Source organism: Sinocyclocheilus anshuiensis, unplaced genomic scaffold, assembly GCF_001515605.1.
Source record: "Sinocyclocheilus anshuiensis isolate Anshui unplaced genomic scaffold, SAMN03320099.WGS_v1.1 scaffold51, whole genome shotgun sequence".
In the NCBI taxonomy this organism is placed as follows: domain Eukaryota; kingdom Metazoa; phylum Chordata; class Actinopteri; order Cypriniformes; family Cyprinidae; genus Sinocyclocheilus; species Sinocyclocheilus anshuiensis.
The window spans coordinates 459,827-481,621 of record NW_015548296.1 but is presented as its reverse complement, the minus strand read 5'-3'; the positions used below and the strand labels follow the sequence as shown (position 1 = coordinate 481,621).

The following is a 21,795-nucleotide window of genomic DNA, read 5'->3' as shown; positions in this document are numbered from 1 at the left end:
TACTAGCCAATGGCGATTCAATTGCCAAGGTGTCCGTAGAGGGTTGCAGAGCTAGATTTGCAGCCATGGTCTAGTGGTTAGCATACATTAAGCTGTAGGCTTATACAGGTGAGACAAGTTTGAATCCAGCTTGCAACGTTTTCCAATCCCATTCCCTCTTTCTTGACTATCTGTATGAATTAATGTGTCAGAAAAGCCTAAAAAGTATCATGCTGTAGGGACTAAAAAAATATTTTTTGTTAAAGAATATTCTGGGTTTTGTTTGTTTGTTGGTTGACTTTCAGCTCCATGTTCGCAAAAAGGCTGTTCTCATAGTAAACACAGGGTACAGAATAAAATATATACAATTTACAAAACTATATAAAACAACTGAGATTAATACAAGATAAATCATCTTTGTTATGCTGTTGATTACCACAGAAAATAATTCTTAAGTAAATAAGTAAATGAGTAAAAAAAAAAAGCAAATAAATTATAAATGTGTAAAGTAAATATTTTAGGAAATGAAAAACAAATCCATAAATAAACTTGTTAACTTGTATTCAACCCAAAATATTCCCATAAGAAATTAATTTTTATGTAGTGAATTTGAAGGTCAGCTGTAAAACCCAAGACGTGAAGAACATTCCAAAAATGTCTGGGACAATGCAACAAAAATGCTTAAATTAGGAAAAGGGGACACTGTTGGCTGAATTATCCAGCAGTAAAAACGTCAATGACCAAAACACTGCTTAGAAAAACTTGTCCCACAAGACTCTCCTCTTGAAAAGCAGACTGGATATGAAACCACAAAGCAGCGAACAATCACAGAGCTCAGTAGACGAGAACAAAATAAATCGACCCATCTCAAAAGCTCTGCATAACGCTGGCATGTATCTGAGGGAACTTTGCTCTAAAGGAACTTCGCAAAGCATGTCTGGAGTTTGCCGCAAATGCCCACGTGACCAAGCTGTGACGTAAGAAAAGAGCTTGTGGTCAGATGACAAGATGATAGAGCATTTCCAAAGCACATGTAAACTTCCCATAATCATAACACCATGCCTACAGTGAAGTATGGTGGTGTGGAGTCATGCTGTTGGGATCCTTTCAGCCAAATATTTAAAGCTTTCAATGCTGAAAAGGATTCAGCATATATTAAACCTGAAATATGCAACAGATTTAGTTTTCTGGTAAATAATAGTTTCTAATATACATCAATTAAAAGTGATTTTGCAACTTGTACCCGTGCTTTCTGCATATGGCACAACTGCATCAAGCGGTCGTGCATGTGTAGGTATAGATCTTGACTGCTTCTTACCCTCGATAGTTGAGGTCTTGAGCCTGCGGCAGATCCCTTGCACGTCTCCATAGCATTCTGCAATCTTGTTGACCGCCTCGCCACTGCGGAGCTCCATCAGCTCACGGAGCTGCATCATCGTGCAGCCAAAGTCCCCTTCGTGGTCGACCTCGGCGACCGAGTTCCCCGGCGGGTGGTCTGCAGTGTTGTTAGCCATTTTGACTCCTCAAGTTTCAGTCACGCCTCAGGACGTGAGACTTCCGATGATCCGCTGGTAAACGTAAGACTGGGTGATACAGGAATGCTTCAGGTAGGTGTTACAGTGTTCCCAAGTTCAACAGGTCTTTCTGTGTGTTTGCCGGGACGTTGAGCAGAACTGTCTTGAGAGCGAACGAGCATCAAAGGAAGTGTTTCTGAAGGGAATGATCCAGGTCGGACATGTTACCACAGCAGCAAGGCATTAAAGGGATGCACTGTAGACTCAAGACGCACCACAGAAAAACTGAAATGAAGAGAGAAACAGACAGGCTTTAAATTATTTTGCAAATCGATGGAAAAATGGCCTAATTTCTAAACTTGAACATTTTGTGACAGAACAGACAGGAAATGTTGACACCATCTAAATGACTAGAACCCCTTCTGCTTGTGAATGAAGTCATAAAACAGAGGGAAAAGACAAAATGTTACGAAATGAAGAGCTACTTCTTTCTTTTCTTTCTTTTCTCCACACAGCAGTTCTACAAACTTCCTCATGCACTTGAACAATCACAATATACAGATGCAACCCATAAAAGGTGCCTAGTTTGCACATCTAGTGGGAATCTCCAACTCAGACTCAGATTCTGTCCATCGCAGTCATACATAAATAATTAACCCCGGAGGAATCCATAGTTTGGGAGCAAATTAAAGTGTTTACTGTTTACTGCTGCCAGTCTCCAAGCCCACAGAAGGGGGTAGGAGGAAAACACAGAGAGGTAGAAAGAGAAAAAGAGAGGGCACTGGGTTCAAAATAAGCTGGGGAAGAAAAAAAACTCAGAGATAAGGGGGTCTGTGTTAATGTGAGATAGGGGAGCTTCCAACTCCGTCGGGATTTCTTATGCACACGGAATATGAAAAATAGAGGTCACTCTTTGATGTGTGCTTGCAGTGATCCGAGATGAAATGTTGGACTGGGATACATTTACCAGCGCTACGGCCAACTTCCCACTATCACTCTCATACAGTCAGTGATGGTAGCCATAAAAAGCGAAGCACTGGATACTGGAAAGCCCTGAGGTGGATTTGAACCCAGATTGGATTACAGTCCACTCCTCCTTCAGCGTCGGTCAAGCTTCAGCCTCATTGTACACTGCATTGACCTCTTAACCTCTAACGGAGGAGATATCAGCCCATGGTAGTTTTATTCTGATCAAAGTGACCTAATTCTGATGAATGGTTTAAACTGTTGAGGTCAATTATTCTCACCTCTCTTTAGTAATATTTTAATCCTGGCACCCAGTCTCATCATAGTTTAAATTACCTAAAGTGAGGTCTGATTTTAAAAACGTATTCATTGTTCTAGGTATAAGTGTGTGTTTGAGCAAACCACATTAGTCAGGTCAGAATACAGCTTATTGAGTTTAGTTCTAACATTAGTACTAATGTAACGGATGTCTGTAAATGTCGAAATGTGTAAATGCCACATGAACAAGCGCTACAGTGTTTCTAAACAAATGTCATCCATTGCCCAAGGCATTGAGAGAGGCCATTACCGAGCCTTCAGATTAGCAGACCACATAAAATGTTTGAGTGCTTCTGTGGAGAAGAAAAAAAAAAAAAACCTAAATCAATATAAAGCAATGTCACATGACATGCTGAAGAGGACCCACCCAAGTTCATCTCTGATAACAGGAATGGAAGTGTGTTTTTAAACAAAAAACTTCTATGTAGTTGCTTGGGTTTTCTTCCACCCCATAAATCACCAATATTCCATGACCTGATGCTCAAGAAAAATTTCTTATTAATAATGTTGTAAACAGTTGTGCTGCTTAAAATTTTTAATGTGTTTTAATGTTTTGATGAGTTCTGCCACAAAGAAGAATTTGAAAATCTCTTGAAACAGCAGAAGTTTGAATAAATGACACAATTTTAATTTTTAGGTCAGCCATCCCCTTTGAGTTCTCAAAACTCTCATTATTTGATAGTACCAAGACAGATAAATGCACTACAGGAGGAAGAGCATCTTCTTACGGACAGGGTTCCTAAGACTGAAAAACTCCACCTAGCAAAGTATGAGACTCAGACACATTCTCAGAAGACTCATGTTTAGTCAGACATACGGTAAATTCCCACAGTCTGTTTCTATTCCTGCTAAACTAGCTTTCTTCCCATTCCTTTTCTCCACTCACACCTTGGAAAATCCATCCCAATGTTTACCAGCCCTAGACCATCAACCCAACACCCATCAATCAATCACCTGCTTCAATAATGTCTGCATATTGCACAAAATCTTGTTCTATTAAAAATATGAAGAAATTTATGTACACAATTTACACAAGTTTCAGTTCTTAAATTGGTTGAGTGGTAAAGGTATGGAGAATTCTTTCTGACTCAACTAGAAAAGCAATAGCACACCTCGCCTTAACAAGCTGCAGGAATTGAGGCATCATTCATGTCTGCAGCACAAACACCTTGGCTGAGTTACACAACACAGTTTAAGAAACTGTTTTAGGAGTTTGTTCAAATTCCTAAACCCAGGTATGAGCAATAGTAATAGTGATGCTTGCCTTAGCAAACCCCACTAATTCAGAAGCTTCTCGCAACACTGTGATTAATATGGCAGCACTACAATTAGTTGTTGCACTGTATGACCCAGGGTAAAAAACGCTGTTAAATGATGCTTAGTGAATGCAAAGCTATTTTCCAAAAAAAAAAAAAAAAGCTAACAATGCAAGTAAAAACAAGACAAAAATATGTCCCCGTGAATTAAACACTCTTTACACAAAACGGCAACCAAGGCATACATTTTCACACCTTTGAACGCTTTTGCGCTTTTGTTTCTCTACACAAGATTTGGTGAATCGAGGATATTACAAGGTCTCTTTCACACTTTTGTAGGCAAGCATACTTCAATTCAAGCACTGAATAACACTACCCAGGGTGAAGTATATAGCTGTCAAATTGCAATTTTCAGCAGCTATAAGTCGAGCAATCAGTGTAGTCCGTGACACGGTGCCAAAACCACACAGCAATGCAAATCACTCCACCCTTTATTGCCTAACATTGTTGAGATTCTCATGACACCTTTTTAAGCCGAGACATCACCTGTGAAAAACCAGAATGAAAAATAGGGCTGTTTCCAACAATATCCTACTACACAAGTGTGTGGTACAACATTCCATGAAAAATCCAACAAGATAACTACTACCCGTTTGCCAAGGTCATACTGCTAAACCAATCTGACAACAGACCTTTTATGTGGAGGCCTGACAGTTGCACTGACTTTCGCCTAAGAACAGTGCAATTTATCACGCAGTCTCTGAGGTGCATTTAACAAATCATTTTAAATGCTCTCCTACAATGCATTTAGAGGATGAGCTCAGCCCAAAGAGCCATTTGCATGCCTCAAAATCAAACCACAGCAGGCTGGTGCAACAAGGCATGGCATACAAAACCAGCATTTTCGTTCTGGGTGTAGATTTGGTGAATGTGCAACAAAACAGGTCCAAAAGTTGTCACAACATGGTTAAGTTTAATATATGTGAAAAAGAAAAGGGCTACTATGGGCCAGTCCACGTGAGCACAACTTAAATATTTATTCTCTTTATTTGAATGATCACAATACTTTTTTGTTGTTGTTGTTTTGTTTTTGTTTTTTTTGTGAATCAAAAACACACAGCATAACCAGTGTAGACTGATTTACAAAATGAATGACTCTTATGGGCTAGTTCTTTTACTGAATATTTTCTAAACAAATCTGAAACACTGCCCTGCACAATTTGAAGCATTAACATAGAGAATTGCCTTCAAATAGAAGCAATAAATTAATAAATAAAACACTCATAAAGCAATTATACTGCCATGACCTTTTTTTTTTCATCAATATGCCTTGGCACAAATTGCACAAAAAAAAAAAAGCTAGAAATCCAACATAGAAAGTCTGACTTAAAAAACATCAGCAACAACATGTCAAGGAAGGAGTTGAGTGACCTCACTTCCAACAAATAAGCATTTATGTTCGCCTTCACCATGACAGCAGTCTCCATGACGAATGAAGCTACAAACATCTGACTGCAATGCAGAATAATGTTCTGGCAGGATGACACAATGGCCTGGAGGACCTCTTGCTATGATCCACATTTACTATAAAAAGTACTGCCTATAGAAAGTTCATTAGTAAACTGTAGCGAGTCAAAATACATTTCGAAGCTCATTTGAGTAGTGATGCTCCACATTAATGCACTTTCACCCCGCAGCAGTCACCAGACACATGGTTAAATAAAAAGAGAGGTCGGCATCTGCTTAAAATCTCAGCAGTGGCGGAAGTGTGCGGCTGTGTAAATGGAGAAGAGGGTGCACTAAGTAGTTCACACTCCCAGTGTGAGTGTGAGGAGGATGGTAAGACACTGAGAGGATTAAAGCATCTGAGCACAGGCTGAACGTGTGGATCGAGCTGGAGAGGATGATGAAGGGTGGGGAGCGATTGCGTTGGTGATGGAGGGGGGCTGCCGAGACACGGGGGATTGCAAAGTAGGTGGGGACAACCGGGTGAGCGGAAGATGCCAATGAAAGGGAGAGAGGAAGGAAATAAGAACGAGGCATTGCTGTGAGATTAAAGCGTATGAGCAGTCGCTGGTAGGCAGCAGATGTAAATCATGGCCACATATGTTTCCTCCACTGTCCTGCAGCAGCAGTGCCAGCGCAGGCCTTTAGGCCCCATATCTGCCTCCACTCCGCTGGGGCTCTGCAACACCACAAACCCTGCGCTGCCTCGCCACCTCTTCGGTCTTTCTTTCTTTCCTCTCTCTCCACCCTCTCACTCTGTCTGTCGGGTTTTTATAAGAGTGAGTCATCAGTCTACATCACATCTCAAATGTTTGAGTAAAACATGCAAGTTAGTGCGCATCTAAAAGAAGAGAAAACATCTCAGTTCCCTGCAGACGAAGCCGTTTTATACTGTCAGTGTCTAAAAATTACAATAATGCTCTTCTTCAGTGCTGAAATGTCTGCCGAGCGCACTCTGTCAGCCAGTACCAAAAACCCAATAATGCCTGCTTTATCGTTTCAGACTGAGTGTGGTTGTTTTTTTTCTGCCTTTAATCAGGAAGTGAATTAAATTAGGCAGCTATGTAATTCACCAATCAAAAGTGTGTGGTATAGAGAGCGGGACGGAAGTCTCAATTTTTTTTTTTGTGTATTTTAACTAAATATGGCTACAGGGAGAGGCAACGAAGCAAAGTAGGCCAGTCCAAGCCATCAATGCCGGAGGGGCGAATCAAACAGTCTGATGCACTCCCAATAATTAAAGGCGGAGCACCGGATGCAGACAGCTATTAAATTACCCCTGAAAGGATGAAGTTCAATTCGGGTAAGGCGGAGGGGAAGCCGTTTACAGGAAGTATGCTAAAAGGAGGACGCTTTATTTTTGAGCATCGGCTTCGTTTGTAATACATAAAAACATCTATTTGGATCAGGGAAACGGCTTGGAGGGTTCACAGACATCCAGCAGCTCCCTGGGGAGAGTGAGACAAATGGTGCGCAAATAAACAAACTACGCCAGCAACTTGGGAACTCTCATTTTGTAATGTTGGAAAAGCAACAGATGCCCAGAAATGACTATGTAGTCATTTTTAACCCTATAAAGAGAGTGTTGACCGGTCAATAGCACCTCAATGGTGGATGTCATCCCTATTCCCCTTTCTAACGGGGGCTGTACATTGATGTACCTTGTTTCCCTAAGCTCTTAAATTTCAGATTTCCATTCATCAGACACCTCTGGGTCCCTGACAGGGAGAGCAAGAACCAAATAAGCTGTGGCTGAAATAGATGACAAGGAAGCTTGATCGGAAAAAAGAATGACAGTGGATGTGCATCAAAGCAGACAAGGATTGTCTTTTTTTTTTTTTTTTAGAAGGCATGGCTGCAAAGCGACTGCAAGAGACGGATGCAGAGACATATTGACTGAGAGGTGAAGACAGCAGGATGTGAGGCAGAAAGGAAGGCATGCTGAACAGACAGATGGGGTGTATAGAAAGGGACAGAAAATGATTGTGCTGGGTTGTGAGTGTGAGTGTGTGTAACAGGGGGAGTGTAATTGGATGCGGCCGGGAGCGAAACACTCTGTCTATGTCGAGGCGTCGGCCTGTGCCCACCCTCCCTCTGACTGCAGCCACACCTGCCTTGCATACTAAAGCGGCAGAATGCGGAGCCCTGGACTCAGCTTCTCGCTCTGCACCAATCCAGCCGACTCACGCTCACTTGCTGCACACAAAAAACCATTGAAAGGAAGTAACCCACCACCAACAAGTTGCAACATGCCAATAAGACAGCAGGGCATTGTACAGTCTTTACTGAGTTATGTAGCCCATAATTCAAGGGAGTAGTATCCACCTTATTTTTCAGGGTGGAAGCAAACCATTTTGTGCGAGACTTCCGGTTCATTAGCCGCTGAAGGGAAATAATGAGAAGAATAAAGTGCGGTAAACTGTAAAACTGTTTGCACTACAGTGAACCAGTGTGTTCTAGTGCTGACAAATGATTAATTGTGACTAATTGCATCCAAAATAAAAGTTTTTGTTTACATAATATATATGTGTGTGTGTGTGTGTGTGTGTGTGTGTGTGTACTGTGTATATTTATTATGTATATATAAATGCATGCACATACAGTATACATTTTGAAAATATTTAGATGTATATATTTATATTCGTATAATTTACATTATATATAAATATTTTTAATACAGTATATAAACAACATATTTTTTCTTAAATATAAACATGCATGTGTGTTTTTATATTTGTATACATAATAAATATACATAGTACATACATTTTATGTAAACAAAAACTTTTATTTTGGATGTGATTAATCGTTTGACAGCACTAGTGTGTTCATAATTAAGATAATACATTAAAATAATGGTAAGACACACCAGTTTGCAATATCAAGTGGCAAAACAAGCCGTTTTTTACAGTTCAAAATTGCTGGAAGCGGATGACACCGGTAGCCAGACACATTAAAATTTACAAATGGCCGTGCCCGCTCTTACGGGAAAAATAAGGTGGATACTAAATTCGTATACTGCAGGTACTGTATATGGCCAGGAACAAGAGGGTAGTATGCAGGTACTGCTCCAAGTTTCTGTAAAACAACAAACAGTGGCTGACTTTGAGGAAAAAATGTTTGCCAAAGCACTATTTGTACATGAGTACAACCACATTCCCTGTGAAACTGGAATGTATTTTTTGCTAAATTAAGTGGCATGTTCAACAAATAGCCCTCGCATTAAGCTTCAATTCAACGTTGTTCAAAACTCTCTCTCCCTCTCTCGCTTTATATTTCACATTTACACAAAATAGTATAGAATTTTGTACACACACATATACCTTTCAAAATTTGATGTCAGTAACATTTAATAAAAATACTGAATAAAAATTATCAAAAGTGACAGTACAGAATATTGCATAATTTCAAAAATTCTATTTCAAATAAATTTAACTTTCTTGAACTAAAGAATCTTAAAATAAGAATCTTGAAATAATATAAATTAAAAGAAGTGAAAGGAGAAGATAAATTATCATATTAGAATGATTTCTAAAGGATCATGTGACACACAAGACTGGGATAGCGGCTGCTGAAAATTAAGCCATCACAAGAATAAATTGCATTTTAAAATGTATTTTACATTGTAATAAGATTTCACAATATTACTGTTTTTAATTTATTTAATCAAATAAATGCAACCTTTAAAAAAAAAAAAAATCAAACTGACCCAAAATTTTGAACTGTAAATTATAAATATGAAACATTACGTGAGGGTTAGAGAATGCAACCACCCACCAAACGCCAAGAATTCCCTAGCAACAAGCTAGCAATGCCCTAGCAAGCACTCAGAGCACCCCAGCAAGTGCATAGTAACACACTAAAAGAAACAATCAGAAGCCCTAGCAAGTTTTGCACTGGCCAGCAGCACTCGCTTTCTTTTACCTTCCCTTCACTAGAAATGGACAACATCCTGTTTATGTAGACTGGATGGGGTGGGAGTAACGGCCACACCCATCTCTCTCTGTGTGCATACTGTGTGTGCCTGTGCTGGGGTGGTGGGGTTGGCATGAACACTGATACATTGCCATAAACAGCTCGGCTGCCTGGAAAAGGCCACACCCTGTCTGCAGTCACGTGACCCAAGGGAAGAAGGAAATCCCTTACACAATCTCAGAATCTCTCATAGCTCGCTTAAAAGACGGAAGCAAGGAAACATGGTAGAGAAAGAGAGAGTGAGTGTAGGGAGAGGGGGGAAGTATTAAGGGTGTTTTGTTGAGGAGGAGAAAAAAAAAAGCGAGCACGTTACATCAAAAGATTCAGAATGCAAAGAGTGTGTCTAGGATGTGAGTGAGCTGTTTGTGCATTCTTGTCATTTAATGAGCAACATGCTGAATTCACTGAGGCATCGAGCACAGATAGCGAGTGCCGTACCAAATCTTTGTGTAAACAAGCAGGTCGGTAGAAAGCAATTAAACCCACCATTAGCAGAGCGTGGGTAGCAGGAGATATCATGCCACAGGAGCGCAAGTGAGAATAAAGACACAAATCAAACATGGAAGAGAAATAAATAAATAAAACCAGCCAAAAGGCCTGGGGGTGGAGGTGTAGTTGGAGGGGAGAGATGGATTGCATACAGGTGCAAACAAGGCAAAGGCGCCAACTGTTTCTCCAATCCTGAACTCCGCTCTGCCTGTAAAACTGAGAAAATAATTTGTTTCTCAGTCTAACACCACGTCTTAACCATACGCAACATGTTAAAATTTCAGCAACAAGCAATTCATCTGTCCAAAATAGACACAATAAATGTTTTCCATGACGCTATTCCAAGTGTAATAATACCTTGATAATATCCAACATTTCTCAGCTTCCACCATCAGGATCTCCTCATCATGTTATGCATGAGGAGTGGTATGGAGATTAGGGATGCAACAATATTAAATTGTGTTACCAAGGCTGCATTTACTTGGTAAAAAAAAAAAAAAAAACGTACTCTGAAACATAGTTACAATTTAAAATAACTTTTTTGTTTTAATATATTTTAAATGTAATTTGTTCCGGTGATGGCAAAGCCGAATTTTCTGAAGGATAGTCAGGAACTCAACACGCCTTCAAACCAGTCCAAATGAGGTGTGTAGACAAAACAAAAAATACTTGAAGACAGTCCGCACAGTAAAGTATTGCTTTTATCTCTCGTTCGATGATTTATTTTTTGGTAGAGTGTGCAGACTTTCTTCAAGTGTTCTACCTTTAAGTTATATTTTATGGGCTTTTTATGCTTTTATTCAGACAGGACAGTAGAGAGAAGACAGGAAAGCACTGGGTGGAGAGAGGGGGGAGTGGGATCGGCAAAGGACCACGAGACGGGATTTGAACTCGGGTCGCCGCAAGCTCAGTTGTGCTGTATGTCGGAGCCGATAACCTCGTAGTGTTCTACCTTTTAAAAGGTGAATTTTCAGCAGCCATTTCTCCAGCCTTCAGTGTCACAGCCTTCAGTGTCACATGATGCTTCAAAAATCATCTGAATATGCGGATTTGGTGCTCAAAACATCTTTATGAAAAAATATTATTTATATATAAATACACATGCATGTATATATTTAAGAAAAATATGTTGTTTATATAATAAATATATTTATATATAATATAAATTATATGAATATAAATATATGCATGTTAATACAATGTAAATATTTTCAAAATATATACTGTACATGTGTGTCTTTATATATATACATAATAAATATACACAGCACACACACATATATTATCTAGGCTAAACAAAAACCTTTATTTTGGATGCTATAAATCACGATTAATCGTTGTGCAGCACTAATATATACACACCTATGACCAATATTGTATCACTATTTCACTGTTCAGAGGGCCCAGAAACTGTAGTGCTGCCCTTCCTGACAAAACATAGTGTTGCTCATCACGGTCGGTCATGGTTAGTTATTTCAAAAACTCTGAATAAGACAGAAGCTTGTCACTTTATCACATCTCATCTGATGAGCCACACTGAGTTTAACCTCATGCACCAGCTATGGACCTTCCAGACAAGTTAGCCTGTCATTTGCGAGAGAAGAGGGGCACATGCTGTGAAAAGAGAAACAAAGTCATGTACAATCATTAGAAGCATTAGTGGTAATGAACCTTATTAAAACTGCCATTAGAGTCTGCAATATGTTTCTGTTTCTAGAGCTACAAAAGCCCCTTCACCAGCCCTTGAAAAGAAGTCTACCCAGAATTCAAGGGTCTCTCAAAAGAAAATGTATTCATTTTCACAACAATAGCACAAGAGTTCGTCTAATAAGCTCTCACTAGATGGCAAACACTGTGGTCCTTTCTTGTTTTTCTCCTATACCCACAGACATAATACAACCTGAGCCACGGGTCCCTCTGGATTCTCTGGCTGATGGAAGAACCAACAAGGTTGAATGAAAGAAGAACAGGCCTCGAGAAAATGAACACCATTCTGCTGAGAGCTGGAGAGATGATAGTTTGTGCCACTGACATGCGCCGATGTTTTAGGCACCTTTTGATGAGGACCTAGGCACAGCATTGCTGGTTGATGGTGGGATACTCTCCTTTGTAAATTAAGCACATAAGAGATAGAAAAAAAGGAAAAAGGGAAGCAGAGGAGATCAGTCATGTTCATCGACTCCTCCCGGCACACAGCGCTGGTGCATCTTGCCAAATTCATGAGGCTTGTGACTAGGCATGGGCCGGTATGAGATTTTGACGGTATGATAACCTTAAGCAAAAATATCACAGTTTCACGGTATTGTCGTTACAGCTCTAAAATGTGTTATTTTTAAATGACTGGGTAAAAAAACAAAAAAATTTTTCAGCTGAACACAATATATTTTGTTTTTGAGCAACATACAGAATATTAGGAACAGTAGAATTTGTTTATTTTTTCTTTGATTTATTTCCTAAAACGAAGAAAAATAAAGACTGACATCTTTATTTAACCTATACAGTTATTTAATTTTAGATATATAATTCATATAATTTATATAATTTCATATCATTTAGTTATATAATTTCATATACATAATTTGATTTAATAATAACCCAATTTGAAGCAAAAACAATGTTCTGTTCTGACTAGCTTTGTGAAATTATACTACATGCCTGAACGAAGCAAACAGCAGAAGTTCTGAATGAGATGCAGATTCACTCTCTGACAGCAGGAGGCGCTTCAGGAACACCAGATACAGTGTTTCCTTGGTTACCGCCATAAACAAAGCAGCACTGCGCTGAAACACTGCTTTAATATGAACTATATTGCATTGCATTGCAACGCAGTTTGTGCAAGTCCAGAACAGAGACGAGTTGCAATAAGACAAAAAACAGCCAGTTGCCGATCGCGTAAGTTCCAGGGGCAGCTCCTTAAGTTTGTCCATCCTACACCGTACACACGTGACTGACCGCTCGCTCGCTCGCACCAACAGGAGGAGGAGGGTCGTGTTACTCTCTACACTGCACTCAACCTGAGGGATTCCTACACTTTCACGGTACATTCACACAGGCGTCGGCATCGACGCTTGATGGAGGGCGTTTCTGAAGCTTGGTGCTGACGCAACCGTCATAGTGACAACAGCCAATCACATTAGTTTTCTGGTGTTGCATGATCGCGATTGGCTAGCGTCTGCACCAGGGTATTTGCATTAGGCGATCTGATTGGCTGACGCCTGCGTTGGCACTTGAAAAGTTTAAACGTTTTCAACTTTTGCCGTGAGCAACGGACCCAACGCGATGCAACGGACCCACAATTCAGTTCGGCAACGCTTGACGTCACTCCATTCAAAGTGAACAAGAGGCATTGACGCCGACGCCCCGTGTGAATGGGGCGTCAGTCTTTGAGGAGACATGAAAAACAGTGCATACCGCAGGAACGGTATAATGGAAAATATTAGCGGTTTTGAAACCGTGACATTTTCAAATCGCGGTATACCTTGAAACCGGTAATCGGCCCATGCCTACTTGTGACCTGCGTCAGGCCTGAACGTGGGAGTGTGGTTTGTTTCAGAGGAAGCCAGTTATGAGGACAGAACAGGGTATTCCTCAGAGCAAGTACACTCTGGAGCCGAGCATCAACATCTGACTATAATCCTATTGAATGAAATGAACTCTGTGATAACTTGAGATAAGAACTGCTGCAGAGATAAGTTCTGAGGGTAAGAAATACTACATCTAAATCAAGTAGTAAGTCAGTAGTGGCCGCTTCTGCCAGCTACGAGTTTTCTCTGGAGGATAACACAAATCCAAAATTACTAAAAGATGTTTTTAACCTTGAGCTCTGGACTGCACCAGCTCATATCGATCATTAGGAGAATTCCTCAAAAGTTTCTGCTGACAGAGGAAACTTAAATAACTTTGTTTAATAGATAGTACAACTCCTCATATTTGGCCATTTTGAGAAAGCAGCGTGGTCTGGTCAGTCAATGGCTAAACATTCTTTTCATCAATGAATACTAGGGGTGTGACGAGACACTTATCCCACGAGACGAGATGAGACACGAGACTGGGTTCACGAGAACGAGACGAGATTTTTAGAGTATTCATTTTTTTTCTTAAAGTAGGCCTTATGAATTTTTTTCCCCTCAGAAATTCTGTGTTGTATATTTTTTCTGGTTATCAAATAAAGGCATAAAACATTAATTTAATTTATCATTCATCTTTTAATTATTAAATTAAGCAAACAAGATTTTTTTGGCAAACACAGGGGATTTACTAATAAAATTAAAACATGGAAGAAATGTTTTGTGTGATTATTCCTTAAAAATAATGTTTCTTTCATTTTAGTAATGTAGTAGTAGTAGGCTATGTACATTCTACTGAAAAATAGTTATAGGCACAATGTCTTCAAATCAAACCGGACTTTTATTTTGACGGGTTGCCGTGAATACCTTTACAGTTCGGTGTATGAGATATGATGCTAGTTTTACTCAAATCAAATGCTAAAATGGTAATGAAGTGACTCTCAGAGCAGTTCTTGAGATGTTGTTCATGTGTTTTAGTGAGACGGCAGATGTTGAAATCACCGCGCGCTTCAGTGTGTGTGTAGTAAATGAAACCGCGCGTCTGCGCCATTCATAAACACACAGGCAGAACATGCAGGATTCATATTTAAATCGACTTTTGCGGCTTAATATTTACAGATACTAGTCCATATCGTGATTTGATTTAAGTGTAATGACCTACTTTTGATTAATTCATTCAAAATTTGACAAATTCCGTGACATTCCGTGTTAAACTGTGAATTCTGTTTTTATGACTGGATAAAGACTACACTGTGTAATTTTCCCGCTTATCATGCGAGACCAGTCAGATCTCGCGAGACACATTGGATCTCGTCACACCCCTAATGCATTCTGATCAAATACATTATGGTTGCAACTAGGGCTGGGTGATATGGAAAGAAAAATTAGCACAATAGAGTTTTTCATATCAGTCGATACTGATAATTATCACGATTAAGTTTAAAGGCAGATTTTTGCTAGAGAGTAATTAGTGACAGAATTTTCATTTTTGGGTGAACTATCTCTTTAAAGACAAGTGAACAGTTGTGATATATATTTTTTTGTGATATTTTTGGAAAGCTATTGGGGATAGCTATGCATTAGAGTGAAAACACCCATGTAAATGTTCATGCAAAATGTGGGACAGCATTGCTTTGCAATCAGGGATGTAAAAAAAAAAAAACATGGTGGTCCTCCAAACTACTCCCCCTGGTTAGTCACCAGCCCACCGGCGTGCATTTCCCACCCACAAGCACCCTGAATATCAACAACATCAAACAAACCAAGAATAGTTGCACAGTGTGAACACTGCAGGGCAGCCGTCCCAAACCACTGCCCTGATCATATGTCTATTTGATAAATACTTCAGTCACTTACTTACTCGCTTCTAACACCCCATGACTGATTAACAAGTCATTGTGAAACACAACAACAGTACAGTTGCACCTCGGTTCACCATGCATACTCTTTACCGGAAATGTCAGCAAATGCTGGTCAAGTTTACACACAGGCTCTGGTCTCAACCTGGCCTCACCAGACCATCTGAAAATCCAAAATACACACAGAAGTCAACAGATGGCCAGTCCATACAAAGCAAGCGGTGCAGGAGGTCTATCCCAACTAGGGATATGCCGGTATCAAATTTTTATGTTGCGATTAATTGCTAATGCTTTTATCACGGTATACGGTATTATCACGGTATTGAAATTTAGTTTTAAAAAAGTGCTGTCATAATACAGTATAACAGGTTTAATAACTTTTTTCTTATAACAAAAATAACTGAACATTTAAATGCAATAAAGCAATACAGAAAAATGTATAAAGCTAAAAGTTTTACACAGATTAAAGTGCAAAAGAACTATAAAGACCAATAGGTATCCCTTTACAATAAGACCTCATTAGTTAACCTTAGTTAATGCATTAACATTCACAATGAGCAATAGCTACATTTGCTACAGAAGTTATTAATTATTAGTTATTAAGTCTTAGTTCATGTTAGCTCATTAAATAACACAGTTGCGACTTTCGATTTTAACAACGTGTTATTAAATATTGGAATACCTAAGATTAATTCATGTTCAGAAGAATTTTTCATTGGCAGTTTGTTAACTAATGAATTAACTAATGTTAACTAATGAAGCCCTAATGTAAAGTGTGACCGAACAATAAAGAATCAAAACACTTTCAAACAATATCTAGGGCATGTTGTAGTCCAGATTAAAATGTAAAAAAAGTTTGAAAATAAATAGCCTATTAAGTCTAAATATTTAAATATTTGGCGCTGTAATTAATTAATAGCAAATACACAAATCTGAAACAGAAAGTAGAGCAGCTGCTTTGTTTACAGGGTTTCATTTAAGTGAATTATTATTATTATTTCTGCAGTTTAGCGCCATCTGCTGTCAGAGAGTGAAAGTGCGCTTTCATCCAGAGCGTCTCTCACATGTTCCGCCATGTGCTTCTCCTCCGCTTATTTACATCAGTGAGCACGGTCTTTCAAGCAGCATACAGCGGTGTTGTGCATTTTGACCAGTTGATGGGAAAAGTATTCTTAAAATGCATTCAAAATTCTGAATAACTTGTAATATATAATTATTCATATATTCATTACCGTGATATATCGCATTACCGAATACCGGCACAAATCTAATCCCAACGTCATCAGACTGATCAGATGTCAGTTTGAGAGTCAGGGGGCAATGGGAAGGAAGGGCAAAGGCAGACATATCACCTGTTCTGGAGTCATGGGAAGTGGGGCATATCCATGGGCTGGAGGTGAGCTATTAATAAAGTGATGTGTGTACAGGGAGGGGATCCCTGAATTTCCAACTGCACTGGGTTAGTTACAGCATGACTCATGGCAAATACCAGTGTCCCATCAGCCTCTGGACGACTAGCGCTACATGAGCGTGCAAACATTTCTGTTTTTTCAACAAGTATGTGCATGCTACTCAGAAAATGTTCAGGATTAAATGGGTGTGTGAACATGCAGTCAGGTTTTGGGGGGGGGGAGGTGGGTCCTCCATACTGTCCTCCTAATTACAGCAGTCAAAAGAGAAAAAGAAGCCAATTTTACTGCTGCATTAGAAAACCCATCACAGCAGTGTTTGTTAGTTTTTCATAATAATTGCAAACGAAATACAACTCAAATTACAGTGACAAATGAGACACAGCAGTCAGATATCAATATCAGGACACATTTAATTTATAATTTGTCTTAAATCTAATTTTGTTAAAGAAAAAGTATAATAATCATGAATCGAATCGAATCGTGAAATCAAAATCGTGAATCGAATCGAATCGTGAGTTGAGTGAATCGTTACATCCCTAATATCTGATATTCAGTATAATAGCTCTTTTGTTTGTAATGTTGCTTGGATATCTGCCATTAGCCACCCTGCACTAGATATCAGATATTCACTAGATAGGTTATCGGTTATTGGAAAACAGTCCACCACTAATTATTACAGAAGAGTACTTCATAAATACAGAAGCATCAATGGCCTTTAATCACCACAACTGTGTCCAACAAATTGGTAGCAGTAAAGATACTGCAATACTTGGTAAACAGGATTAGTACTTTGTACAAATATTGCACATTCCTCAAGATCTGAATCGTTCTCAACTTCAGTCACAGCAGATGTTACGACTGAAATAAAACAGCTGGGACTGTACTGACTTGAGAATACTGGTGTTGTGTTTTTGAGCCTTGCATTTTTTTCAGTGGAGAATATTATAATTAGTATAAGCAAATAGGCAGTGACATTCACGCACTTCTTAAACAAGACAGGCATGTTTTGGCATCTGCATCACAGCATTCTCTCATAGTCGCCAAGTCTGGAATTGTATAGGAATTTATACAAGTACAAGTGCGTGAGAGTGTTTGTTGTAAGAGTTCAGCTTTGCAGACCCTAACCAAAGACTGAAATAATTCTTAATTCCAGGCATCCCAGTCCTGTCTTGCAGTTCAGACACCAACGAATGCAAAGACAAGCAGACATATGCCATTCCAAACTATCCGTTAAAACAGTTCAAAGTAGGGCTGCACGATTAATCGCATGCGATATTTAATGTGAAAGCACGCAGGTGATGGAGATTTACCGCTGATTACAGAACCGGCTTTACTGATAAGATGCGCGTTAAATATCGCATGCGATTAATCGTGCAGCCCTAGTTCAAAGCACACAATGCACATTCCTTCTGCAGTCTGGCTTTTGTACCAAAGCCACTCCAATAAGACTGCGTGGGCCCAGACTCCATTTAAACATTATTCCATGCAGTCAGCAGGCAAGAGAGAAGGCATGTTCAGGAAAGAAGGAAGAAGGTGGGAAAATACTACCTACAGACCAAGGGAGAAAAAAGCGAGACGGGAAAAAGAAAAATTCCAAATGACTTTAGGGAAACTTAAATACATTGGAAAAGAAACACCACCCTGCTCTCATGTAGGCGGTGAATTGGTTGTGTGATATTTCATGTCCAAAGCCATATTTGTCAACCACCTCCATGCTAATTGGGACGTTTAAACCCAATCCAAGGCTCAGCACTAGGGGGAAAAAAAAACCCAGTTGCGCAGATCGGCCATCCTGGTCACTTTTATTGAATTAACATCTTGTCACTCTTGTGACCTTTGCATCAAGAGTGTGCCTTCTTGATGTGTACTTGTTACAGAAAATTGACTGCCAGACGAAGTGGATGAACTTCAGATTCATTAAACAAAAAACAAATCAACACATGCTGACATTCACATTGAGCAAGGGCTGAGTGGCAGTTGAGCTTTAAAATAAAATGCCACAACGAATGTTGCATAACCTTCTCGGCACCCCTGCTATCCCTTAACTGAACACACACACACACACACACAAGCAACAAGCCCCGGCAAGAAGCAGAGATAAAAGGCGTCTAGTGCAAATGTTTAGTATATGATGAAATGGGAACTGAAACGGTTTACTGAGCATAGTGAAGCCTTCAGGAGCTATAGGATCTCAAACACCAACTGACGGATGCATTACTGAACTTCAGGAAGTGTTTGGATACGAGTTAAAGGCCAATCTCTTTGAAACGCTCGGGTAATAGTACTAACAAATGACTTGCATGTTTCGCCAAAAAGGATAAACGAACATGACCTAGTTCTCAGTGTGGCACTTTTCCTAACAGCTTGACATTGCGCCACCTCACCTAAGTGACGACTATGAGAGCTTTGATGTGAAGTGCTTTGAAATGCAACATCAGATGTGAGGTTTCAGGGTTTTTTTTAATTGGCAAGTTGTGTTAATGAGCAGCAGTGTTTGCTGTGTGGTCTGTGCTCTTTTTATAAGGTCACAGGTTGGGTCTTCAACACAAAGTCAGGTAATCAGAGTACAGTCAATGCACTGGAATGACTTCCGGATGCTTAAAGGGGTCATAGGATGCTACATGCACTTTTACAAGTTGTTTGAACTGAAATGCGTGTTGGCAGTGTGTGTACACAACCACCCTATAAATGATAAAAATCCACCCGGTGTTTTTTTTTTATCTACTCAAAACTTCACCCCTTTCTCAAATCGAGCCGATCACAGATGCCTGTCTGTGTGACGTCACAAAAACAGGCCCCTCCCACGATAGTTTGATTGACAGTAGCGTTTCAGCACAGACTGGACTGATGTCTTACCTTAGACCCGCCCTGAGTGAGCTGTCATCAGTCCACCACTGTTTCACCGCCGGAGCAGATGTAGACAAGAATGACTCCTAAGCGATTGAGGTGTTCTGTTGTTGTAATGTAATAATGAACTAGGGCAGATCACTGACAAGCTACACAAAATCGCGTTCAAAATCGCAGGCGATTCATTGCCGATTTTGAACACGATTTTGTGTAGCTTGTCAGTGAACTACGGCTCTGTGTAGTAAATGCTGGTCCATCTGAAAGCACGTGCTGGAGATTTACTACTAATCACCAGAAGCGGCTTTACTGACGAGATGCGCATGAAAATTGTATTCGATTTTTTTGCACAGCCCTATAATGAACATAGCAGTCGTCATTTACTCCCAACATCTGAGCCGCTGAAGACGCAGTGATTACATTTGTTTTTGAACGGAATGCGCCCCCGATCTACATAAATGCGTCTTATGTTCGCGCGAATCATTCGTGATCCAGCTTCACCTAGAGAAGAAGTGAGTATAAGGTTTTTTAAAGAATCTTTGTAAATTGCCTTTCCTAATAATGTGCTAATTAGCAAGTTTCACGATGGATGCAGCTAAAGTAAACAGTCTCTCTGAGAGCGGCTCAGAAGAGAGGGGCGGGGTCAGCAGAGCTCATTAACATTTAAAGGAAAATGCTACAAAACTGCGTGCTCTGAAAGAGAGCTGTTATTTTACACTACCATTGAGAAATTTTAACCAAACTATCTTACAGACTTTCCATTAAGACCCTAAAGAATCATATCAACTTGTGGAAAATGGGCATCCTATGACCCATTTAAGAGTGAGTTTGCATATGCTGATTCATGGGGTTCTGAAAGGCATGAGGCAAAGAAGCCACCAAAAAAAAAAATGAATTGAGGGACTGGGAGGTGAATAGCAAACTGACCTCAAAACATGTATGACAGAAATGGAAATCAACAGAAATTAAAGGGGTCATATGATGCGATTTAAATTTTTCCTTTCTCTTTGGAGTGTTACAAGCTCTTGGTGCATAAAGAAGATCTGTAAAGTTGCAAAGACTAAAGTCTCAAATCCAAAGAGATATTCTTTATAAAAGTTAAGTCAACCACGCCTACCTACAACAGCTAATTCTAACACACCCCCACATGTCTACGTCACGATGTGGGAAGATTTGCATAACGCCACCTAAATGTTCACGCAAAGAAAGAAGGCGTAACTTTGATTCTCGCTGTTGCTGCTGCGCCGCGGCCATGTTGTGGAGACGCTGTGTGTTTCGTTGTGAAAGTGAAACTACTTTGTTTGGCCTTCCAAAAATGGACACGACTAGAAATCAGTGGTTAAGTTGTATTTACAACACTGAATTGACTACTGATTGTTCTGGTTTTGTCTGTGAAGAATGTGGCGAAATTATCAGCTGTTATAGAAGTGGTAGGAGGTGGTGGAGGGGGACAGAGGAGAGAATGGAAAGTTTTGAAGAGATTACGTGTGTCTGTAGCGCTGTTGATCTTGTTGTGGAAGTATGAAGATTTGGCAGTATGGACTTCAGCAGAGAAAGATGAAAGCAAGCCTGCACTAACAACGAGAATTAGAAGGAAGTAAATACATATTTGGGTGGTGCAATAGGCTATTATAATACAATGTCATTCACCACATTGCATAGGATGATGCGATGACAAATTCAAGTGCACAGCTTCACCTAATTAATTATTAATTTGTTTAGTTATATCATTTATAATTTGAATTATACAAGACGAACACCAATAAACTTCGGGTAATCTTTTATCTGGTTTTATCTAAACAGTTTTTAACAACAGGGGATTGTAAATCACACAATTTTAGTAAAAGTCAGTGACTGGGAGACTTGAATGATTATTAAAAATCTTTTATGTACGTTTTAAAAACAGCCACGGGTCAAATTTACCCCGTGGCGTTTCTAGTGTTAAAGGATTTGCCACTGATGATTCAAACGCGAGTTTTGATCAGTGTAGAGTAGCGCTTGTTGTTTGTCATTTCTCTAATCACAAATGCAGACGTGGTTTTATGTTTACGCGGCGTGATGCAACGCAACGCGTAAAAAGACAGTATAAGTCATTATAATCAGTAATTATG

General features: G+C 39.6%; 1 protein-coding gene across 7 annotated transcripts in view; it reads right to left on the bottom strand.

Moving 5' to 3' along the window:
* The window catches only part of atp2b4 (ATPase plasma membrane Ca2+ transporting 4), a 108,837-nt gene that overhangs the window by 67,264 nt on the left and 19,778 nt on the right, over positions 1–21,795 (bottom strand). For 5 of the 7 annotated variants that reach the window (XR_001630506.1, XM_016443641.1, XM_016443640.1 and 2 more), the window contains exon 2: positions 1,298–1,778. Coding sequence is in view for 6 of the 7 variants with exons in the window: in XM_016443641.1 (XP_016299127.1) it covers positions 1,298–1,493 (196 nt within the window). In the remaining variant the exon portion in view is untranslated. Of the gene's footprint in view, positions 1–1,297; positions 1,779–10,955; positions 10,983–11,365; positions 11,689–21,795 lie in introns of those variants that run through there. The other 2 variants (XM_016443637.1, XM_016443639.1) reach the window with 2 other exon arrangements.